Genomic DNA, 22,526 nt, shown 5'->3' on the forward strand with positions numbered 1-22,526 from the left:
ACAATCAACACAGTGCAAAATACAAGACGTGATTTAAAAATAGAAACTTATTGAAATTTACAATAAAATATAAAAATATTGAAAGCTACGTACAGGTAATTCATTTAGCAGGTGCTGTATAAGATTCATAGTTGGGACTGGTAAAGATGAGCTTAATGTAACAGAATAAATTAGTAAGATAAAGATGTATTTAGAATTTTTCAAGACAAAATGTGATGTTATGTGAAACACATTCTTTGTAATTATATATGTACTATATCCCCTTCAACAACTATATAAAGTTCACAATCTTTAGTAAAAAATCATTTCATTGTCGTCAAACTATTTTTTTAAACTTAGCCTTGATGTCCGCAAATACTTTAACGGTCCAATATCAAGGATACTGTAATAATTTCCTCACCATTTATCAATTTATGTTTCACACAGACACAGAAGCGCTGATGTATGCACTGCAGCTCCTACTGTATATATGCATGGGCCAGCAAATAAAATATGAATATATAACATGATTTATATTTAAAATGAGACTGTTTCTAGAGATGGTCCCAGTCCACAGACATGCATACAAATAAATACTTAAGTTGCAATATGTTAAAAACCCGCACGGTGTGAAGTACTGAGCTCATTTTGCACTTTTACCTCATAAAATGGAGTGAGGATTGAAAATAATCTTAATAGAGGAAAGTATTAGGTGGAAGAAAAATGGAGTGAGAGCTACTTAATTGCTGGTCTCTGGCCTTTAGAAAATGTCATAGTTTGAAAATTTGAATATCACAGCTGATCATTAAGTGTAATCCTTTGATTTAGATCCGGGCATGCTGTTACAGAGGAAAACATGTTTTCTCATATTATATATAGGGATACAATGATAATTTAAAAACGGTCATAAATAACAAAGCTCACACTATGATGCAGTCAGTATTTCAAATTGAAGTATTTCTTTATTTTATATTGACCCGACAAACAATTTTGGAGATACATTTGTTTCTAGAAACAAAACAAAAGAAATACAGAGAAAATGTATTGTGTGTGTGTAACTTAGTTGGACCTTGTTAAACATCAATTCCACACCCATTGTGCCGGCCTCGGGAGAACTTGGTACAAGTTAAACAATATGTTTTGATAACTGTTCCATTGTACCCGTTACAATATAAATATCTGGTCAAATGCAGGTTTGAAACTGAAGACTTGAAATTGAGATAGATTTGGTTGATGAATGATAAAAAAAAGATGTACTACATTTGGCTATGTGTGTGCAATGCCATCATATCACATATCTAATAATAATAATAGTCACATCTAAATATCTATGGATAATGTAATCTTTTCACTTCTTCAAATATCACATTTAAATTTAGGAAACAGCTTTTACCATGGCACCAGTAAAATGAATATTAAAAAGTAAAAATGTAGGCCTGGTTAGGATCTGCAACAATAAAGCTACAATAAAAAAAAAAAGTGAGCTGATATACTTAAGAAGCTGACTGCACACATACTGTACACTGAGGTGGAATGCATAAAGCATCAGTTCTGAGAAAAAGTGCATTTCTTTGGAAGTATTAAAAAATGAAAAGAAACTAATGGACTCTTCGATGTCATGGAATCTCCCAATGGCACTGGACATGCAGTCACAGCGCATCTTGCATGGCACAGCTGAGGACTCTCAGCCTTTTAAATGTTTTAATGAAGAGAGCAGAATTAATAGGTATCCAGTGTCTGTACAGTCCTCGTTGTATTGTCACAGCGCGGCTAGAAGGTCTTCATGTCGTAGAACTTTGTAGGTAAGCCAGTAGAGAACATTAAACATGAGGAAACTCATGGGGAAAAGAGCTCGGGCGATGGTATCAATCCTTTTTGCCCGATCCACAAAGCGCTTGCGGATGTCATAGAAACCTAAGCCAGGAGGTAAATCGGCAAAGACCGGTGCATCCATTTCCGGTGCACCTCCTGCTGACATTCCAAGTCCAAAACTCTGGAAGAGTAAACCCTGCTGCGCCAGCTCCTCCTCCTGGAAGGGAAAATACAGCACAGCATAACAATCTGCTCTCAACAGAGAACCACACAGCTTTACTGACGCCAGTGTTAAACAGAACAAGGCGACAGTACATACCCTGGCACAGGCAGTGCACTGCTGGGCTGTGTTGCCATGAGGAGCATTGTTTCCCGACATGTTTTTTCCTTTCACCTTGCTGTCACCGCTTCCCTGCTGATGGAGAAAACGCAACACATCAAACAGACTGCATCACAACCCTGACAAAACTCCTGTGTGATGCATGTGTGTTTCAGATCTTCATCAGCAAGCAATCATCATCAAATTAATACAAGTCTGAAATTAATTTGAAATGAGACAAATTTCAGTGGCACTGCATAATCCCAAACTAATAAATAAATACATACATAAGGATTCAAGCAGATGTTTTTTGTATTGTGTTATAAATGTTACAAGGTATTAATAAATCCTGTAGCTGCTGTCACAACGCTTCATTTAAGAAACACTTTATATTCAAAGCTAGTTTGGCCGACTTTTTCTCTCCACATGTGAGGCAGCAAGATGTTGAGAACAATAGAACAAGATGATGGCTTGAATTTGTTACAGGTCAGTGCTGTTCTGCATTTCCCGGCTGGAGTGCAACACACACACACAGCTGAGTTGCGGTGCTCGTGCATTGCTGGGATCCAGGGAATAGCAGGTGACAGTCGCCCGAGGGGCTGAGTGGGTTGGTTGCACTCACGGTTCTCTGCCGCTGTTGCTCTTTGAGCTTCTTCCTCAGTCTGAAGAACTCCTTGTGCTGCCGTGAAACAAAATTAACGGCTGCATACTCCAGCAGTGCAGCAAACACGAAAAGAAGACACACGGCCATCCAGATGTCTATGGCTTTGACGTAGGACACCTGTGACACAGTGAGAATGAAATCAGTGAAACCACTCAGTTAACATTAGCGTTCATGCCATGTTAGGCAGTGACATGAAAGACATGGAATTAAAAAGTCTGCGTCAACAGCAACATATTACATTAAGTTTTACTTTATTTAACAACTACATTGAACAAAACCACACTGTATATACAAGGTATGTCAAAAAAGGAAGGCCTAGTATGAAATGTCAGTAAAAATGGAAAAAAAGTCATAGTATATTATGTTTTTATAATGTAATAAAGTCATAGTACAGTATGCTGTAAAAAGTAAACAAATATCATAGTATGTCCCAAAACGTATGCCGTAAACAGTCATGAAAAAGTCATAGTATAGTACGTCCATGTTTTAGTATCAAATGTCAGAAAAAAAGTCATAGCTGTTAAAAGGTCATTAAATATTCATGGTATAGCACGCCCTAAAAAGGTAATATAGTAAGTCATGAATAAGTAAAATATATTATAGTATGCCATAAAAAATGTCATAGTATGGAATGTGGTTAAAATGTCACTAAAAAGCGAATGTATAGTATGCCATCAAAAGAAGTATTTAAGTATTTCGTAAGGAGTCATGAGTCGAAGTGCAGTAAGCCATGGAAAAAAAAAAGTAATATTACAGTCTGTCAAAAATGTTGTAGAAATGTCATAAAATAATACGTCATAAAAGTCATAAAAAATGTCATAGTATAGTGCGTTGGAAAAATGTCGTAAAAAATTCATAGTAAAAGTATAAATGTCATAATAAATCATAGTACTGTACTGTATGTCGTGAAAATGTGAGAAAAAGTAATTGTAGAGTAAGCTAGAAAAGAATCATAGTACAGTGTGTCCTAAAAGAAACCCATAGTATGTCGTAAAATCTACAGTATAGTATTTCTTACATAAGTCATAGTATAGTATGTCAAAAAGTCATAAAAAAGTCATAGTATAGTATGTCGAAAAAAGTACTAAAAAGTCATATGACGTAAAAAAGCCATAAAAAAACAACAGGCCGCGCAAATGTCAATGGCTGTGAAAGAGGTCGTTTCATTTCACACCACTAGTGAGACATTGGTTGAGCTACCTCGCTAGGTGCATAAGGTTGCCTACCCTTGTTCCAGTATGTTGTAAATAACATCATAAAAAAGTCACGGCAGAACAGCACAGTATGACAAAAAGTATACTATACAGACCATCTAGTGATGGGATCACACCAGCCGCAATGCCAGATTGGGCCAGTGGCACAAAGAGGCGCATTTTCTCAGAGCACACCCATCTTGGAACTCAAACTCACTGTTGTGGCCGGTAAGAGTGACCGACTTGTATGTCTCACTGTAAAGTGTCACAAACCGTGACTTACCTTTGGCAGGGAGGCCCTGGAGCCAGAGCTCTGTGTCGTCATGGTGAGCACCGTGGTGATCCCCAGTCCCACTCTGGCCGGAGCCGCGTCCATGTTGATCCAGAACGACACCCAGGACAGGATGACGGTGAGCAGGCTCGGTATGTACATCTGGATCAGGTAGTAGCCCATTTGACGCTCCAGGTAGAATTTGACCTCAATGCAGGTGAATTTACCTAACCACAGGAGGAGATACGGGTGCAAACTGACAGTCTTATTAGAAGTTTATTGACAGTATCTATCAAGGATGTTCCTTGGCAGGTCGTCGTGTACCTGTGTTGTAGTGCTTGGTGCAGTAGCCGAGGCCTTTCTCCTCTTTCAGCACAAACTGAGGGAGCGTCAGATCATCGGCCACCTGCACTGCTCCCACATCCAGCCATTCAAAAATGAGATCATTCATGGTGTAGCCAACTAGAAGAAAGACAGAGAGAAGGTGTACTGTACGCGATGAGAACAACATCCGTTTGTAGTGTTTTCAAGCCTGCCTTCAAAGATCAACTCACAGCTTTCGAGCTGCATTGTACACTTCTGGCTGTCCATGGGGAAGTTTTTCAGATCCATGGGACAGGAAAGGGTAAGCGTCAGCCTGGAACACAGAGACAGCAACACCATAAAGGAATGGGGTGTTTAATGATAAAGTGATACCCTCACACACCAACTCATGAGTGGAGAAACCTACAGCACCGTCTCCTGCTTATGTGCCACTGAACCCCATCGAGCAGCTCTACCTATCTGACAAAAATCCAATTGGCTTTTTGTAACCAGTGTGATGCTAACTTCCAGATTGTCCTGCAAAAATACGTCATCCCGGCATCACTCTATTCTCTGAGTTTCTGTTGCTGACATTGCTTTTATTTTTGTTGAAACATAATGTCTTTCGCTGCTCATTTTTAAGGACCCCTCTTCTCTTTATTCCAGCAAGGACAAAGTTAAGAATCTCACACAAATGAGAAATGCTGCTGATGCAAATGATCTTGATTCAGTGTCATCCACTAGATATGGCGGCTAGCTATCTGTGCGCAAGTGAATGAGGGCATACATCTTTTTATTGTTTCTAACTTTAGGACCCCGTTTTTTTTTTTTAAATAATTGTGTTGGTTGCCAGCTGTAACTTGGCACTTCCAGTGTGATCCCCTTAGTTTTAGGGGGTTACTTTTAAGGTTCCATGACCAGAGAAGCAACCGATCATTTAGTTCATGCTTAACATATTTGCTAATACGGCTTTATACATTGCTTCATCTTGCTTATATTGTAATGAAAACCATTACGCTACAATTCCCCCCTGCTTTAGTGCCACACTGCTGACCTGATTCTGTCTTAGCCTGCAGTTATTATTTTCAGTGGGTGTTGGACAATACAGTGACAACTGAACTGAACTGGAGTGAAACAAACATGTTGCAGGACCGTATACTCAGAGGTTAAGACTACAACTACAACTAGAAGTTCATGTTCAGTTAGCAACGTGACAAACCATGGAACTGGATTTGTAATGTCTGATAGAGGTACATCTTGGTGCATTATTTAGCAAAATTAGCACTTTAAAAAAAACAGATCACCTGATGCTGTAGAGGACATTTCCATTCTGGAATATACGAAGCAGTTTGTTGTCTGTTGTAACCTCGTGAAAGCTTGCTCCCTTTTCATTGGCAAAGAACAGGTCAGGTTTCCAAATGGAGTCCAACATAGAGGGGTCCAGGTCCAGAGAGTCATCCGGGTACTCTTTATATGCCAGTCGAGGGTCACTCCACTGCTGTCGCAGAAATACATTGAGCCGGTAGTCCTAAAGTTTGGAGTTAAGTCGTAATTGGAAGTTAGAATAAATATAAATGACCGAAACAAAATATATAGCCACAAGTGGCAATTGTGCCATGGTGGATATCATAATGGGCCGCATAAATAAAGGATTCCCCTTATTTAACCGAGACAGAGAGATGAGAAAATCATAGCTGATATTATGTAATGAACTTACAAGATGGTGTTTGCAGTCATCAATTAGTCATAATCTAACAACAGCATGTTTGGGCATCATGAGTAGTGCTTCCAAACAGAGAGAGAAGCGCCAAAAACTCTTCCAATCATTGACCACCAAAGGGTCCGATGCGTCCGATAAATGTGCTTGCTTTTACTTTTTAACTTTCTTTTTACTACCACTACATTCATTTGACAGCTTTAGTTATTAGTTACTTTCCAGATTCATATTATTGTTGATTGTATTATTACAAAATGTAATCAACAAATACATGATGATACATGATTGTGGATAGAGCTACCCAGCCAGCAGTATATAAGGTAGTTTAAATCAGCCATATCTTTCCTGCTGCACCATAAGTGATGTTTACGCATGGATGCATCAGAAATGATAATCTAATCATATAGAAATGAAATGGGCCGTTCTAATTGCTACTGTTACCTTTGGTACTTTAAGTATGTTGTGATGCTAATACTTATGTACTTTCACTGAAGTAAAATATTGAATGCAAGATATAGTTGTAACAGAGTATTTTTACACTGCTGTATTGCTATTTTTTTTTATGAAGTCGTAATCTGTATTTCTACTTTTTTAGTAAAAGATGCGAGTACTTCTTCAACCACTGGTGAGACATGATACTCAACTTCTGTGACAGGAATCAGTTGCACACACTGAATACAACAACCTGTCACAAAACAACAATAATATGAAAATGATATTGAACAGGACCTGACATGTGACTTGTAGTCACATTCGTTGCTGAATTGTTTGCATACAATGCAGCGACACCTTAAAGTCACAGTGAAGATAAACAGTCAAAGTTTGACATCCAACAACCAGATGTTAAATGCAGATGTTCACATTCTTACCATAGTTGTTTCAGTGATGGATCCGAAGCTGTTGATGAAGATGTTGCAGGTGACATTGACAGGAGGACCTGGCAGAACACACATCATAGTCACAGTGGATTCTATGTGATCTGAGGGGATCACATGACGTATTGAAGCCAGTAAAGAGCAGAAACAAAATGACATCTGCTTGCCCTCTTCGTAACGTGCCACGCTCTGTCCTGATGAACAGACGTATTAATAAAGATAACCAGCATGTGATTGAGTTGTCATTTCCAGTATCGTCCTTCTGTCGACCACCGGAACTTTAAATATTTCAGGGTTTCCTTAGAGGCAATAATTTATTGATTCTCCTTTAGTTACATTAGTGTATTTAAAGATAATCACACGTGATTTAGCTAGCATGCACTGACAAAGATGTTGAGCAAGAATGAAATATATATGGAATGCGACCCCGGAGACTGAGGGAGGAGTATGTGACGGAGAGAGTCTGCTGGCTTCACTCAGATCAAGATTGGACTGAAATGGGCTGAAATGGGCCTGTGGGGTAAGTGCACATTTCTGACAAATATGAAAGAGAAGCCCGTGTATAAACATCATAACCTACAGCTGTGGGTCGGCATAAAAAACGGTAACAACGCGTTATAAAAAGGCTTCCTGTGTGAAAACATCATAGCCTGCAGGACCTCTTACTTCTGACCCATCTGTGAATGATTTGTGCTACTTCACTGCCCAAATTGGGATGCAAATTGCACTTTCCCCACACCTGTCCTGACCGAGGAGATCCTCCCACTGCACACCGCAGTGTGTGTGTTTACCTTTGAAGTTTGGTCTGATGCGAGCGTCATAGCCAGATGTGCGTCCCATCAGCTTGTCCAGAAAGTCAGATGGAGAGGGGGGGTTAGCTGCCCTGCTGGGGAGCTTCGTCTCCTTACAGAGCACAGACCTGCCAGGTGACAGGACAGTCTACACCGGATGCACTGATATTCTCTTCATGCAATATTTAAAACCTCCAATTCCTCTTCAGGAAAGCGTTTATGTAATTTGTACTAAAGGTTTACAAGAACTATCGTTTTAGCTGGAAAGGTGTTTTACTGGTTGGCAACACATTTTGTCATTTAAAAGGCGACATATACAGAGTATACATAACAGGATTCAGATTAGATGTATTTAACCATTTAGTATTTAACATTTTTATACAAAGACAGTTCAAATTATCCAGGAAATTACTTTGGCACACATCTTGTAACCTTAACTCAAACACAAGCTTCTTTTCTTCTGTTGAGTCAATCCTGCATCTTATATTAATGCACACTTTCACTTAATTGGTTTAATTTAATTATAGATGAAACATATTTAATTCCAAGAGAACAGTCACGCTGATGTGCCCCTTGGTCAAAGAACCACAGAGATCATCTAATGTCTTACATTATACATTTCAAATCTTTTTAAATTAATAAAAGAAATTTACATTTTCAAACAAACATGCATTTACAAGACATTGCAATGGCCAACCAAACAGCAAATTACAGATTTCTCCAACAAATAGTACAAACTTGAAATAGTCTCTAACCTGCCTTGAAGAAACATGACAGATGACGTCCACAGCATACACGCGATGTGGAATAGCATTCTTAGTTAGTAGAAAAAGAACATGTAATATACCAATGGAGGGAGGAAGAAGTGGAAAAGAAAAGAAAAGCAGAGATGCAGGAAACTTATTGTTGCTCCTCCAGCCAGGCTCTGTCTTGTGGACTCAGCGGAGCCTCCCTCCCTCTCTGCAAGTGTAAAATACAGGAAGCTGCTGCTGTATTATTCAAAATGCCTGTGTGGACGACTTCAAGCTTCATCTCTTTTTTATGGCCATATGCATGTTCAAAGAATTACTGAAAGAATTTAAAGAGACACGACCGTTCCCAAAGCAGAGTGGCCCACACTGCTCTTCCTCATGGCATCAGATTAGCAGTAGTATTTACTTTCTGCTGAAAATAAGACATATTCAAATAAATATGTTAAGACAGAAAAATACATATTCTTAAATAAGGCATCATGTTTTCAAATCCATTAAGAATTTAAACCACTCTTTCACTGCCGGTAAAGATGTTTTTGACCCTAAAATTAGAACATTCACAGAAATTTAAATGACAGCGATATCTTCCACGTTGGCCGTTTACTTAGTTTTTCATATTAAGGTGATAAATTGTTGCAAAAAACCCAACAAAAAAAGCCAGTACTACCAGTATATAATGTCCAGTAGAGTAAATGTGTTTACCCATCTTTAAGAGAGATCTGATCATTTAAATCTAAACCGAATTGCCTAAAATGGTGAGCAATCCTACAAGACTGCAGATTGAAGACAAAGGATAGAAGCAGACGGGTGAAACAAGACTGTTGCATTCAAGAGGGAGGGCACGAATCTCCCATTCATTCAAGTGTAACATGTTTGTGTCAGTGTCAGTATACACATCCAGAGGTTATTTATCTTTAGCAGAGCCGTCCAACGTTTCTGGTCGAATTACTTCATCTCCAAAATCGCCAAGCAAATTCAAATATAAATGTGGAAGCTCATGTTTATTCCTCCACACAGAGCAGGGAGGCAGTTCAGCCATTTACCCATGCAAAATTGATGTCAAAGAAAGCGATGGGACGTTATGGCTGCACGTGTTCTGCCTCACTCGAAAAAAAAAAGGCCGTGCCACACATCGCTCTGGAGCCCACAGTGTCAAGTAGGATAAGAAATTTGTGAGAATACAGAACATGAACGCAATCCTAATAACAAGAAGCCCACAGCAGAAGGAAAAAACCCCCCCCCCCATTGCTTCTGCATGCTTGAACGTTTTTACCTCCGGACAGGATTAAGTAGGCCAAGCGTCATCTTAATGTTGTTCTTGTTGGAGTGCACATTGACTCTGCTTAATTTGATCGTACTTGTACACACTGTAAAGTGTACTTGTCAGATGCCCTTTATACAAGCCTGCCTGTGCCCAGTGCTTTTAGCTGAGGTTAGACCTGTAACATACCTCATTTAACAAAAAAAAAAAAAAAAAAAAAAAAAAAAAAAAAGGTCCAACGACTGTAGGTCGCATGTATGAGCGAAGCAGTGCACAGTGACTGAAACACTTCGGGACAGATGAGCTCAACCACACAAGACTTTAACAACCATCACAGCTCAGAATGGAGGTCAGGATACATGTCGTCATCATCAGTGATAATATCTGGGAGCAAAAATGATAATAATTGGATCACTCCCACTTTTAAAAATAGCCTTTATTGCAGTTTCTCTCACGACAAGCTGCTCTGATCACACAGAGGAAAACAATAATCCACGCTCAGCACGTTTTTCAGCCTGGTGTGGACAAGCAGACGGACGATCACATCTGGACCGTGATTTTCAAAAACACGAGCAAAACGGCGGATGAGACAAGTGAGACAAGTTTTCCTAGATAGACAAAAAAAAAAAAGAAACAAACGAAACAGGTGCAGCAGATACAAACTCCAAATTTGAAAAATATCTCAGACATCATTTACATGAATCCTCCTGTTTTGTGTGTATGATCAGTCGCGTCTTAAAGACAAAGGCTGCCAGAGTTCAGTCCTCACATGAAGCTCCGCTCTCACAATAAGTGCCGGCCGCCGCCACCTTAATCGTCATGGATGTTGAACAGTTTGGCCACTTCATTCAGATCTGCGTGTTCCTCTCCATCCTTGATAATCTACAAAAAAAAAAAAAAAACATTTACAATAACCAAATCTATATTTTACATCCTTACTTTGAAACGAACTCTTTTTCCCTACGGAGTCACGTACCTTCCTCGCGATGGGCATCCTGTTGAACACGTTCCACAGGATGATGCCCACCACCACTTTGTCTCTCAGGTAGAAGATGACTCCTTTTCCATACTCGTCTTTCTGCTGCACCATGGCGGGAGCGGACGTCGAAGAGGCCACTGCGCTGGTAGCCGTGTCCTCGGTTTCACTCTCTGACCGGATCCCAGTTCCTGCAATAAATGGAACACGGAAGACTAAATCTGAGCCTCGGTCCTCAAATTCGCCGTTTATTTTTTGCTTTATAGGATAAAAGAATGTCATTAGTACCCGACTTCTCCGTAGCAGCTCTGGGTGTATCCTTGGCTGTGGCTTTGGCAAACACTCCTACTGTTGGTAGGCTGCTGTCAACAATCCCAATAGCCTCGTAGCCGACATCAGGTCCCAGGTCACTCCTGTGAGACACCATGAGATTAGATTGGAAAGCATGTTGAGGGAATAATTACATTCAAGGCTCTCAGAGCAAGAAGCTTTCTTTCTTCACTGATTTCTATTTCCACCGATTTACAAGAGCTTCTAGTGCAAAATGGAATTAAAGAATAACTTCTAAAACATACTTTATTTCAAACCAATGGCTTTTTCCCCCACATCCTAATGATATTGTTCATGGATTTAAGCCGATATTGATCTCTATAAAACAGATATCTGCATAGGATTACAGGATCTGCAGGCAACGGGACAAGATTTTGGTATCTGAAGCGGTCTGGTTTCCGTTTGTGGTCCGAGTAGTATTGACCAATCACAGGCTTTGGTGCCATGCAGTTAAACAGTCCATGTTGAGAGCAAAAGAGGTGGAACGCATCGGCCAAAACACAATCTCGAAAACCCATCGCCTATCGTCTGACGACGATTTAGTTTATTTACTTTTTATTATTTATTTATCTGCATTCAAAATTCTGTTGAAAGTAGTTTGCTGAAGTTTATCCTCCAATGTGAAGTGCAGCAACTTCTGCATAACATCGTGTATGTGTGTGCACCTCACACACAAATACACACAAAACAAACAAGGCCGAGAGGGCACTTGCCAGTTGTGAATGCCAGTGACCCCCACCCCCCCCTGATGAGTGTCAAGCTGAAGTGATGTCACAGTGGAATGACCTTAACAAACGACATGCTGTGGTAGTCCTGCCCAGAGAGCTTGTACACCGTGTGTGGCATCACTTAGAAACATACAAATCAGGATTCTTTTGGAAACGTGTTGGACCTTTTTCAGTGTTACTGTTGAAGGCTTTTAGTAAGACAGCAGCAGCTGCTAGCAGCACTTGAAACTATTAAAGTAAAAGTAAATTAATAGTGACTTTTACCATTTGAAATATGTTTTGATGTATGTGTATATATGCAGTATTAGCTTAACACGGTTTGTTTGGTATTGCGTGTCACACTCGGACAAGTCTTGTTCTGAAATCTCGCGTCGCATCAACATTATGTCAAAATCAGCAAAGTATTCAGCCATGACACTGAAAATCAGTCTGCTGTGTGTGTACTTCTGTTGTTTTCCCATAGAGTTTCTGACCGCAGAGATGCACTCAGCTGTGTTTTCACTTGCGGCCCCTACCGTCCTGTGGCTGGTTAAGGGTAGTTAGTGACGAGTCAGCAAGCGGTCAATATCAGTATAAAACCGCCAATAACGGGTTCTTGAGCATGATGCGGCCATAACTGGCCACCCATAATATCATGCTGCTTGCTGCAGCAGAATGCAAGATTGGTCGTGGAAAAACACAGAGGTGCAAACTCATTTATGGATGCACGCACGAATACATGCACACAAGCCAATTATAGAAAAGAAGGGTAAGAAAAACTTTGTTTCTCTGTAGTGCCCTTTCGACAGTGGTGGGTCGTCAGGGCCAGCTAAGCCTTCTCTGCTGGCCTAAACAGAATCACAAAGTTATAGCTATTTTATAATTTAATAATAATAAAGATTCAGCCCCTATTTCTCTATGCTATGCTATCCTGAGGATGCCATAGCAAAGCCGGCCGGCGAACGGCGAAAGCCGAACGCCGGCCCCAGCAATATTTTGTTATTGTTCCGGGTTCAAAAGGTCACACATCCCGTTGTCTGTTACGTGAGCGCAGTCCACCGAAAACATTATATTTCCCACAATTTATGCTTCTGCATTTTCCAAATGCACTAGTATTATTCAAACGTATTGTTCGGTTCGTAAGCCTCGTACCAAACGGTTTAATACGAATACGTGTATTGTTACACCAATAGAAACAAATAACCGTAGCTCAGTAGGACAGCACAGTAGGCCCAGGTATAAAATGCACGGCCCGCCACTGCCTTTCGATAATGTTGACACCTATTAGAACAATCTGAGACAATCGGTGGCAAAAACAAGTGGACCTAAATTGACGGTGCGCAATTGCCCAATAGGATTATATTGCAGCCAGTGATCGGCTGCAGCGTTTTCGCTCAATACTGGAAATACTGTTGAAAAATACAGAAGCTACCCCTTAAATATAAAACAAATGGACGACCTCAAAACGAACTAAGTGACCAGTGCTGCTGAATTATGATATCGCAACATATCATCTGAGTCACAATAGTTTGTCTCCTGTGTTTGTTTGTTTGCAATGAAGCCATGTTGACAGCAGTGGGCCGTATTTCACCAGCTGTTAAAAACAAGCATTCATCTGTTTAATGCGGGCCGCATGCCACACGCTGGTTGAAGTTTTTTGGCAAGGCCCTGAATATCTGGCCGAGTGATGTTTTTGAAAGAGTTATTAAACGTATGACGGACTTGAAGAACGCAGCCCTCTGCTGGAAACTCCTGCCCTAATGTCCTCTAAAGGCAGTTTAAATATTTTAGAACTTAATGGCATTCAAGACTACAACGCAATCATGCATGTACCTCTGGATTCTAAAAGGATTCAATCTGAGTCATTTTGCAGGATTGTACGTGCTGCCCCAGTGCCCACTTATTTAAATGTAGTCGATGAATGTGGACCTGTGCGATCAACAATTCAGACTGTCCGTCGCTTTCACAAATATGTTCCCTTCATTTCCACTTTAAGCTGGCTCAATGGCTTGCGGCTCTCATTTGCCAAACGGTTTGAATTTGTGACGCATGAAAACCTTGAATTAGCATCACAAGCAGGAAACAGGAAGTACCCCCAAGTACCCACCAGAACATGGACTGATGCCAGTAGGGTTTGTTGGCTCCCGTCATGTTCTCTCCCGCTAGCCTTCCGCTCACGACGGCGTGATCGTGGTGCTCCACTCGTCTGCGGCCCAGTCGGATGTCATAGAAACACGCAGCATCTCCTGCCTGGATCCACACAGAAGGGATCGAGGATGGATTAACATGTCTGACTACACCACGCCATATTACAAGTCTACAGGTGCATTGCTTCTGGACCAGGACCCGAGTCTACCTCAAGGGGGCATTAGAATAAAAGATATGACTGAAAGAACAAGCTTTCATAAACGTACATTTATGAAAGCTCGTATGCGGCTCACCTCGACCAGTCAACATTGTAATACTTTTTTAATCAACTCATTAAAAGTTGATTGCCATGTTTACATGAATATAAGTTTGTCCTATTGGAATAACGAGGGTGAGTCACATCACCAAGAACCATCGACTCAATGAAAGTTCTGCCACAACTAGTGACAAGTTTCCCTAAATTAAGAACATATGCACTTTCATTTCCAAAGCCTGTTTCAGCACGGCATGAACCTGTTGACTGTTGTTGGAACATTTCCACTACCTCATGAACATGAACCTACCACCCAAATATTGGATCTGGCTTGCAGCTCTGCATTGACTCGAAAGCCACCGAAGTCAGAGTCCACCTCCAGACCTGCTGACTTGGCAAGGTCGACATTGGGCTCCAGGCCAACGGCTGCAACAATGTGGTCCGTTCTCACCTACGAGGTTGAAGCACAAGATAAATCAATCACTAACGAGTCATTTCCTGAATCGCACTTGAGAAAAGAAACGTGGACCTACCAATCGGCCATCCTTCAGTTGGATTTCTAATTTGTCATCCTTGCACACCACAGATTTCACCAGCGCTTCAGGGATAACTTTCACACCCTCTGGAAGACAAAATTAAGAATATGTAATAAACGAAGAAATGAGATTTAAAAAAAACTCTTTCGAGGGATGTTCAGCTAGATATGAAAGTTCAGACGTGTTAGAGCTCATTAACCTCTCTTGACTTTTTCTGTCGTCCAGTTGCTCAGATACTCGGGCAACACTTTCCCCATGTTGCCCTTCTCAGGGAACATCTGTATCACCTCCAGGTCACACTCAGTTGCTGAGAAAGAAAAGGAGAAAGAGGCTGAGCATTATTCTGTTGAACTAGTATCATCTATTCTTCATTCTCTCATCTGGTCCAGTAGTCTTACATCTCCTGCCGAGGGCACAGGCCAGCTCGCTGCCCAGGAAGCCGCCCCCAATGATTGTGATGGACTTGACGTTTCTGGAGACCTTATCTAAGGATTTGAAGTCCTCGACCTGTGGAGGGAAACAACATTTAAATCAAATTGACTCTTTTTGTTAAGGTAGTGATACGTCACACATTGAAATGGCCACATCAGTGTGGTGACTTGTCTGTGCAACAATGAAGGGATTGTGATGAATGAATCATAAGGACAGTGAACCAACAAAAGTAAACATTGCACAAACTTAATGCCATTGGAGTTACTGAGCAAAGTAACGTGTTGTTTTTATGATTTTAGCATAAAAGGTCAACTTTGCATTGTTTGAGACAAAGCTTTGTAATTCTGACCTATTCCAGAGAGGTGGGATGAACATTCAGAGAGCTTGTTTGTTTGTTTAACTCCTCCAAACAACTTTTTCAGAGTCAAAAATATTGTCATCTAAATATCTCCATGATGTCACACCTTTACTCTTCCAGGGCTTTGTACTAACAGCCAGAAATTCCAAAACATAAAGAAGGCCACCGCCCCCTTGTGGCTAAACACTGACCTTGCGGAACAACGTGGTCTTCTTCATCACCTCCTCTCCGGCTCTTTCAATGACCTGTAGATTTCTTGGCGCACCACCTGAAAGCAAACCGTTCAAATCAGCTTCCGCCGAGTTTAAACCACACACGGCAACACACGCATCTGAAGGAGGCTTACCTGTAGCAATCAAACACTTGTCGTAGGAAATCTCAGTATCATCGTCCAGCGTTATTTTGTTACCCCTCACATCCATGTGAACCACCTAAAACGGATTAAATTGTACGTGTAAATTCCTCACTTCTGGTATATGAATACTATTAATACTACTATTGTTTACAGTACATAATCAGGACATCAGCACATTGTGGCGTCTAAACCAACCTTTCTGCCGGAGAGAACTGCCACTCCACCGTTTTCTGCACCATCCAATTCCTCTGCATTAATGTAGAATGATGGTGGCTGGAAGTAGATACTGACGAATAAACACAAAAGTATTACAAATCTTTCAACATTTTTCTTACAAAAAGAAAACCAGCAACAGAACCTATCATTTTGTAATGAAGCAAATAAAGAGATGTCACAGGACAACTGTCTAACTCAATGTAATGACCACTTATCCTAGCAGAGAGACAACTGTGGAGACACATTGTAAGAAAGGCACCGAGAGACAGAAAGAGTTGAATAAACCAGAAGCACAGTACATGAAGCTAAACACACCTCCTTTCCTTTCCATTCCACTGTTTGAAGCGCAGTGTTTCCGTCACACTGGGATCGTCAGAGAACCACAGTTCCTTAGAAAGAGGCGGCCTCATGTATGGAGGGACTAGCTCATCAGTCACAATCAACACCTGGTAGCAACAAGTCAAAGAAAGGCAGATGCAGTACGTGAGGACGACACACGAATGTAACAGAGAAAGTCAAGGTGCAGCAAGATGGATGATGCACTGAATGCTGACCTTGGCACCGGGGTCTCTGGCTCGAATGGACCGGGCCGCAGCGAAAGAGGCGGTGCCTCCACCGATAAGGAGGTAGGGTGTGTGTGAGGGGAGCTTGAGAGAGGCAGGTGAGGAGTCTCCTGGAGTTTGTATGAGAGAGCGACAGCAAGCCAGAGAGAGTGAGAGTAAAAGAGAGACAGAGACAGAGAGAGAAAGAGAGAGAGAGAGAGAGAGTGAGAGAAAGGCAAAAAGCAGGAGAAAGAGACAAAGTCAGTGCATGATCTTGGATGCTCATCAGCACCCATGACTTACACAAACACACCTGAAAGGAGGAAATGGAAAAAGAAATGACATCTTTCATGCGAGTGAGATTAACCATTATCATTACACGAACCCAAACAATGTGATAAAGACATAAAATGGCGGGAAAGCTGTAATGAGGAAAAAAATTTAAAATTATTAATAGAAAAAAAAAAAAGGAGAAACGGTGTTTGAAATTAACAAAATGGGAAAAAGTAACGGTGTGGGCCCGCCTCCCCTCTCCAGCCGAGGCTGGACTCTGGTCTTACCACTCTCTGCCACAACCTCCGGCTGAGGCTCGGTTGGCTCTGCTGCGGGACTTTCTGCTGCTGCTGTAGGTTCTGTTATAACCGGAGTTAGACCAGTTATGACACATTAAACCCTCGGATGTGGTAAATGTACATCGCCATGCACGGACTGAGTGCTTACCACTCTCCGCAACAGGTGCAGGGGCCGGCTCTGTGAGCTCAGCTGGGGACGGCTCAGAGGGGGCTGGTGGTTCTGGTAGTATAGTGGTAAAAGTTACAAGTTAACCTTGGAGGTGCACTACAATTGAATGAGTGAATGAATTAGATCAGAGTATCCTTTCTTCTCAAACCTTACCCTCCTCAACTACAGCTGCAGCAGGTGGTTCTGCTGCCTCCTCTGGGGAAGCTTCTACCACCGGCTCAGCTGCTGTTGAGGGAATCCAAACTACGGGTTTAGTTAGAACTCTTTAAGAGATTATCTAAGGGGAGGATAATCAGGATCCATGCATTTCCTCGGCTTCACTTTGGGAACATTCTGCGGAGCATGCAAACTAAACACAAGAACACGTGGAAGCTGCCCAAATGATGTGTAACATCTGCAGAGACGTACATACTGTACACCATCATAGAGCTGAGCGTAGTGTTGTAAACTCATTTTTACTCGAGCTTGTGTTATCACACTGATATTCACCAGGGACCGTTCAGTTTGAAGACTTCCTATGAAACAGCTGTGACGACTTTGAAGTTAAGAAATCAAATTCACTTCAAAAGGGCAGCTTCCAGTTATGAACAATAATATCATATTAGTGGAAAATAAACATCTTGAGTGCTATGACAGGACAAAGTTTCACAAAGTTTGACAAACTCAGAGAAAATGTCAAAAACCATGCTACGTCACAAATATGACAAAGCACACCAGGAGCCAAGATATTTGGAGGAAACAGTGACGACTCCAATGACTGTGTCCCGCTACAACAGGAACATTTGGAGTTCAGGGTGGAAGTGAGTGTGTGAGTGTCCACAGTTGTACTGAAACTGGAAAAGGTTAATGTAGGTTAGAGGACGCAAAGTAAATGGAACCGTACAGAACACACCGAGCGCGACACGCGCATCACCAAATACAAGACGGTGAAGGAAAAAACGAACGCATGCAACAAGAGGAGAAAGTCACAGTTTATGCAGTAAAAAGCTTCTGGACATAAACAATACAAGTTCTGATTCCAGAGGGCCTCGTGTATAAAACATGCCATCACCATGAAAGTGCATCTTTAACATATTACATGTGTGGGACAACTGTGAGCAAAGAGTGTAATGAGGCAAGAAAAGACAGGTTTTTGTTCATATTCTAGATTTTGTTCAAACCACATGTATGTGCTGTTTGAGACCAAAATAAATCATTGAGAATTGCATATTTTATTGCCATTGCCTGTGAATTTTGTCATTTTTGTACTCTAAGGATGTTGAACCCGTCCCCCCCCCCCCCCCCCCCCCCTCCAAAAAAACAAATTCCTTCGTGGTGGGGAAATGACAAAAATTACTGTGGCAAAAAAAGTGTGCACTTCTTAAAATTCAGCCAAAAATATTTGACAGAACTTAAAGAGCACATACATAATCTGAAATGTAAACAAAAACCTTTGTCTGATTCGACACAGGTGTGTTTTGCAGCCTGCTTTTTTTGCACTGACCTGAGTTTACCACTTGGCGTCACCATTTCTGACACCTCACTTCTCTTTCAAGTATAGTGTGTGTGTACAAAGTGGGACAGTACACATAATTCCAGATCAAATACGCTTTGAAGTCATTTTTTCCTCTCACTTTTTGGTTCAAGCACACGGTTTATACAGGAGGCACATGTTATGCATGCATATATAGAAAAGTATGCAGACAACCTGGGGGGGGTTCAGTTGTTTCAACAGGGGCCAGTACTTCAGCATCGGGGGCCGGGGGGCTCGGCTCTTCTGGTGAAGGTGCTGGTGCTGCTTGAGGTTCTGGCTCAGGGACGGCTGGTTCATCAATCAGAAAGAGAACAGGATTTAAAGCAATATACCACTCATTTAAATACAGTTTAACCGTGCACAACAGAATATGATTTAAAAACAAAAACCTTTCAGTCAACAGAGTGTCACTTACAGGCATTTGACCTCATGCAAGAACATTTTCATATTCTTATCCTACCATTCTCTTATGTTGTAGCTGATGTTTGTAGCATATGCATAGCTCCTTGTTCACAGTGGTGAATATATCCCGGTTAAGTGTTCCTACCTAACTTATTAACAGAGTTGGAGTTTGATCTATAAATATCTACTCAAAAGGAGAAGGGAATCACTCACCCGCTGTTTCAATGGCTTCCACAGCTAAAACAAAACAAAATACAAAACCACCATCAGTGAAACTCTTAATTGATCGAAACTAAAAATGCCGTGGCTCTGATAGAAATCTCTTTAGACTTGTAACCTGCTCACCGGGAGGCTCTAACTGGATGAGTGCGGCTGCTTGTCCTGCGGCTTGTTTACTTGGTCGGGATGAAATTTCATCGATACGGTCCTGATATCTTTGGCTGTCTCCCTTGACAGTTAGGTACGCCTGTGAAAACAGAAAAGTGTGAACCACCTGCAACTAATTACTTCTGATTTTCAATACACGTGCTGTGTTGTTATGACGGACTGACTCACATAAACTCCACCGCCGACGCAGGTTGCTGCAACCAGAAGAACGTACAGCTGGTTTTCTCTGCCTCCCCCTGCAGGCCCTGTGGACATGTGAGCTGCAGGTACACATGTTGGTATCCTGCCACTGTTTAACCCTGAACACAAAGACAAATAACAAACATTTGGATTGGTCAAAATTGCACTAATTTCAGTCGAACACCCTTGATGTTGGTCACAAAAGTAATCCAAAGACAGGTCAGTCGCAGCTGCAGTACATCTCCACGCCATGCATTACGATACACACACACATGATTAATACACTGAACTGAGACTTGTAGTTTTTTGCTAACATTTCTTATTCTTAGGCTGGAGATGCATTTTGTTTATGTTGATCAGGCTTAGTTGCAGCTATCTGACTGACAATGCCACTTGATCAAATGATATATTCATTGTTCATAACATCTCACTTTGCTATATGGCTAGACGCCAACAACAATGAGGCCACATGTAACAAGCGTGACGCTACATTTCCTTTCTATGGTAACTATAACAGGTGTATGAAGGTGACTGCTACATTCCTAGCAGGGATTGTTAAAGAAGAACCAGTTACACTTTCTAAAAGCATGAACTGTTTGTGTAAATGCTGCTGAACATGCCTGCTGACAATGAAAACACGTCTTACTCCAAGATCTTAAATGCAAGCATATTATGCTGATGTCAAAGATAATATTACATCTGTACAAGTCAGCATAAGCTTGACATTCCCCAAAATGAAGTGTGGCACATTTTGCTGCTATGTCTGCTTGTAAATTGGGTAAATGAAAGAAAGGGCGCGCACACAATGCGAGTTGAGTTTTGAGACTTGAATCCACATTATGATCAACCTCTCTCGTGAACTACATTACTGTAATAACTCCCCACCGCTTCCTTAAGTACAGCAATCAGAAGTACACTATGCAGAGGGACACAGTTGCACATACTGTACTTTCAATCTCAGGGTCACAGGAGACTGAAAAATCCCCGTGATCCGGCCTATGTAAGCAAGTCTGACGGGATAGAGACTATGGCGTAACACCATTAAAACCAGCACTGTATCAAAAACATGTGTCAGTGACACCCGTTTATTTCTCATTCACTAACGTTGCTTTCCGTCAATGCTCAGACGAGAGCTACAACCAGTGTCGTGCCTTACGGTCCGAGCTGACCTAACGTTAGTTATCGAGACGTCATTGACTTCTCTGCATGTTGCCAGTTCCTAGTTTGCGCAGTTAACGTTAGCTTTGAAACAGCCATTCGAAGGTCATAATACCTAGACTGGGCCATTAAAAGACACCCCGTGCAGTTTAACAAACTGTCCACATTGTGCGATATTATGCTACAAGCAATGCGTGTTTCAATTGAGGCAAGCTAACAAGAAGACGCCGAGTCTTACATAAGTTACTTAACTTACCTGGTCGTCTCACATTCTGCCGGCACACAGTTGAGGAGGATCTAGCTAGTGGTGCAAGCTTTTTCCATACAGTTCTACATTTCAGCATTGTGGCTCGACTCCGCTGTAACGGCTCCCAGTTAACTAGCCGATCTGTCGGACACGAACACTAGCTAGTTACCGTTAATTAAGTCCTACAGCCAGCACGCACTGACAGACGCGTTACGAGCCAAGGCCACACACAGGAGACAGGTCATACGTTTCAGGGGTGTCATGGGTAATTGTAAAGACTCTTTGAATGTGTGAGAGTGATCACCCCTAGAAAGCTAAGTAGCACAACGGCATTGGAAGAAAGATGGCGTCGCTGATGATATCAGTGACAGTGTTTGGCCGTGACTTGACGTTTTTTTGTTGTTATTTTTGAGTTATGATGGATCATAGTATTTATTTTCTTATCCTATACGTTGTTAACGTGTGTGTTATTTCAGATTCAAACTCTGTATTAAATGCTGTTACATCGAGTCTCAGCCGTACATATCTTTCCTTCAAGACTCTTTGGTAACGGTCATGATCCCAGTTCTTCTTCTTGACATTTCTACAGTTTACATGCAGCCACAATGTACTACTGCTGCCCTCTACAGTACATTTAACATGCAGTACGTTTTAACTATAGAGACGGAGAATAAAGAACAGGTATGTTTCGGAGAAGATAGAGATAAAACATGAGGTTGTGTAAATACATGATTCATGTAAAACACATGGAAACATAATGAGGATTTACTCAAATATATTTTATCCAAAACACATGAGGTAATAGAAAAATAAAATAGTTTTTACATAGTGTGTATATATTATATATATATATATATTGTTTTAAGTTGGGTCTAACACAATCACTTCCACATCAACTTGACTGTTGACTGTTGAATGAAAAAAAATGGAGGAAGGCTCCAAGAGCTCAACAGGACCTCTGTTGTCCAAATGAAGTTACTGCAAGCCAACCTCCTCAGTTAGGAAATGAGTCCTTTGCTTTCTTGTACAGTACATGATCAAAAATATGTCCACATAATTGGGCTGTTGTTCTTGGTGTGGGCCAGGCCTATTTTTTCCCAATTAAGGG

At 41.2% G+C, this 22,526-nt stretch overlaps 2 protein-coding genes across 4 annotated transcripts; both read right to left on the minus strand.

The window, feature by feature from the left end:
• Window positions 1–486: 486 nt before the first annotated feature.
• On the minus strand, window positions 487–10,223 carry glra4b (glycine receptor, alpha 4b). The gene is made up of 10 exons (XM_076101962.1): window positions 8,680–10,223; window positions 7,925–8,052; window positions 7,128–7,195; window positions 5,846–6,069; window positions 4,793–4,875; window positions 4,563–4,700; window positions 4,251–4,465; window positions 2,733–2,891; window positions 2,111–2,206; window positions 487–2,008 (listed from the first exon to the last, which is right to left on the minus strand). The coding sequence occupies exons 1-10, from the start codon at window positions 8,736–8,738 to the stop codon at window positions 1,739–1,741; spliced, it is 1,440 nt and encodes a 479-aa protein (XP_075958077.1). The 5' UTR covers window positions 8,739–10,223; the 3' UTR covers window positions 487–1,738.
• A 132-nt stretch (window positions 10,224–10,355) lies between these two features.
• Window positions 10,356–21,679, minus strand: aifm1 (apoptosis inducing factor mitochondrion associated 1). 3 transcript variants are annotated; one of them, XM_076101960.1, is made up of 22 exons: window positions 21,428–21,679; window positions 20,002–20,132; window positions 19,792–19,912; window positions 19,660–19,683; window positions 19,219–19,332; window positions 17,685–17,756; window positions 17,511–17,582; window positions 17,351–17,422; window positions 16,803–16,921; window positions 16,564–16,694; window positions 16,228–16,318; window positions 16,024–16,108; window positions 15,869–15,945; window positions 15,286–15,394; window positions 15,087–15,194; window positions 14,885–14,973; window positions 14,662–14,802; window positions 14,058–14,200; window positions 11,202–11,326; window positions 10,914–11,104; window positions 10,707–10,819; window positions 10,356–10,545 (listed from the first exon to the last, which is right to left on the minus strand). In XM_076101960.1, exons 1-21 carry the CDS (start codon window positions 21,513–21,515, stop codon window positions 10,748–10,750), a joined length of 2,175 nt encoding a protein of 724 aa, XP_075958075.1. In that variant the 5' UTR covers window positions 21,516–21,679; the 3' UTR covers window positions 10,356–10,545; window positions 10,707–10,747. The 3 variants fall into 3 exon arrangements, with proteins under 3 accessions (XP_075958075.1, XP_075958074.1, XP_075958076.1); XM_076101959.1 differs by having other exon boundaries at window positions 10,356–10,819; window positions 21,428–21,678; XM_076101961.1 differs by lacking the exons at window positions 17,351–17,422; window positions 17,511–17,582; window positions 17,685–17,756 and having other exon boundaries at window positions 10,356–10,819; window positions 21,428–21,674.
• Between the last annotated feature and the right edge of the window lie 847 nt (window positions 21,680–22,526).

The sequence above is a fragment of the Anarhichas minor genome, unplaced genomic scaffold, assembly GCF_050575085.1.
Source record: "Anarhichas minor isolate MPS153535 unplaced genomic scaffold, ASM5057508v1 ptg000027l, whole genome shotgun sequence".
Classification (NCBI taxonomy): Eukaryota; Metazoa; Chordata; class Actinopteri; order Perciformes; family Anarhichadidae; genus Anarhichas; species Anarhichas minor.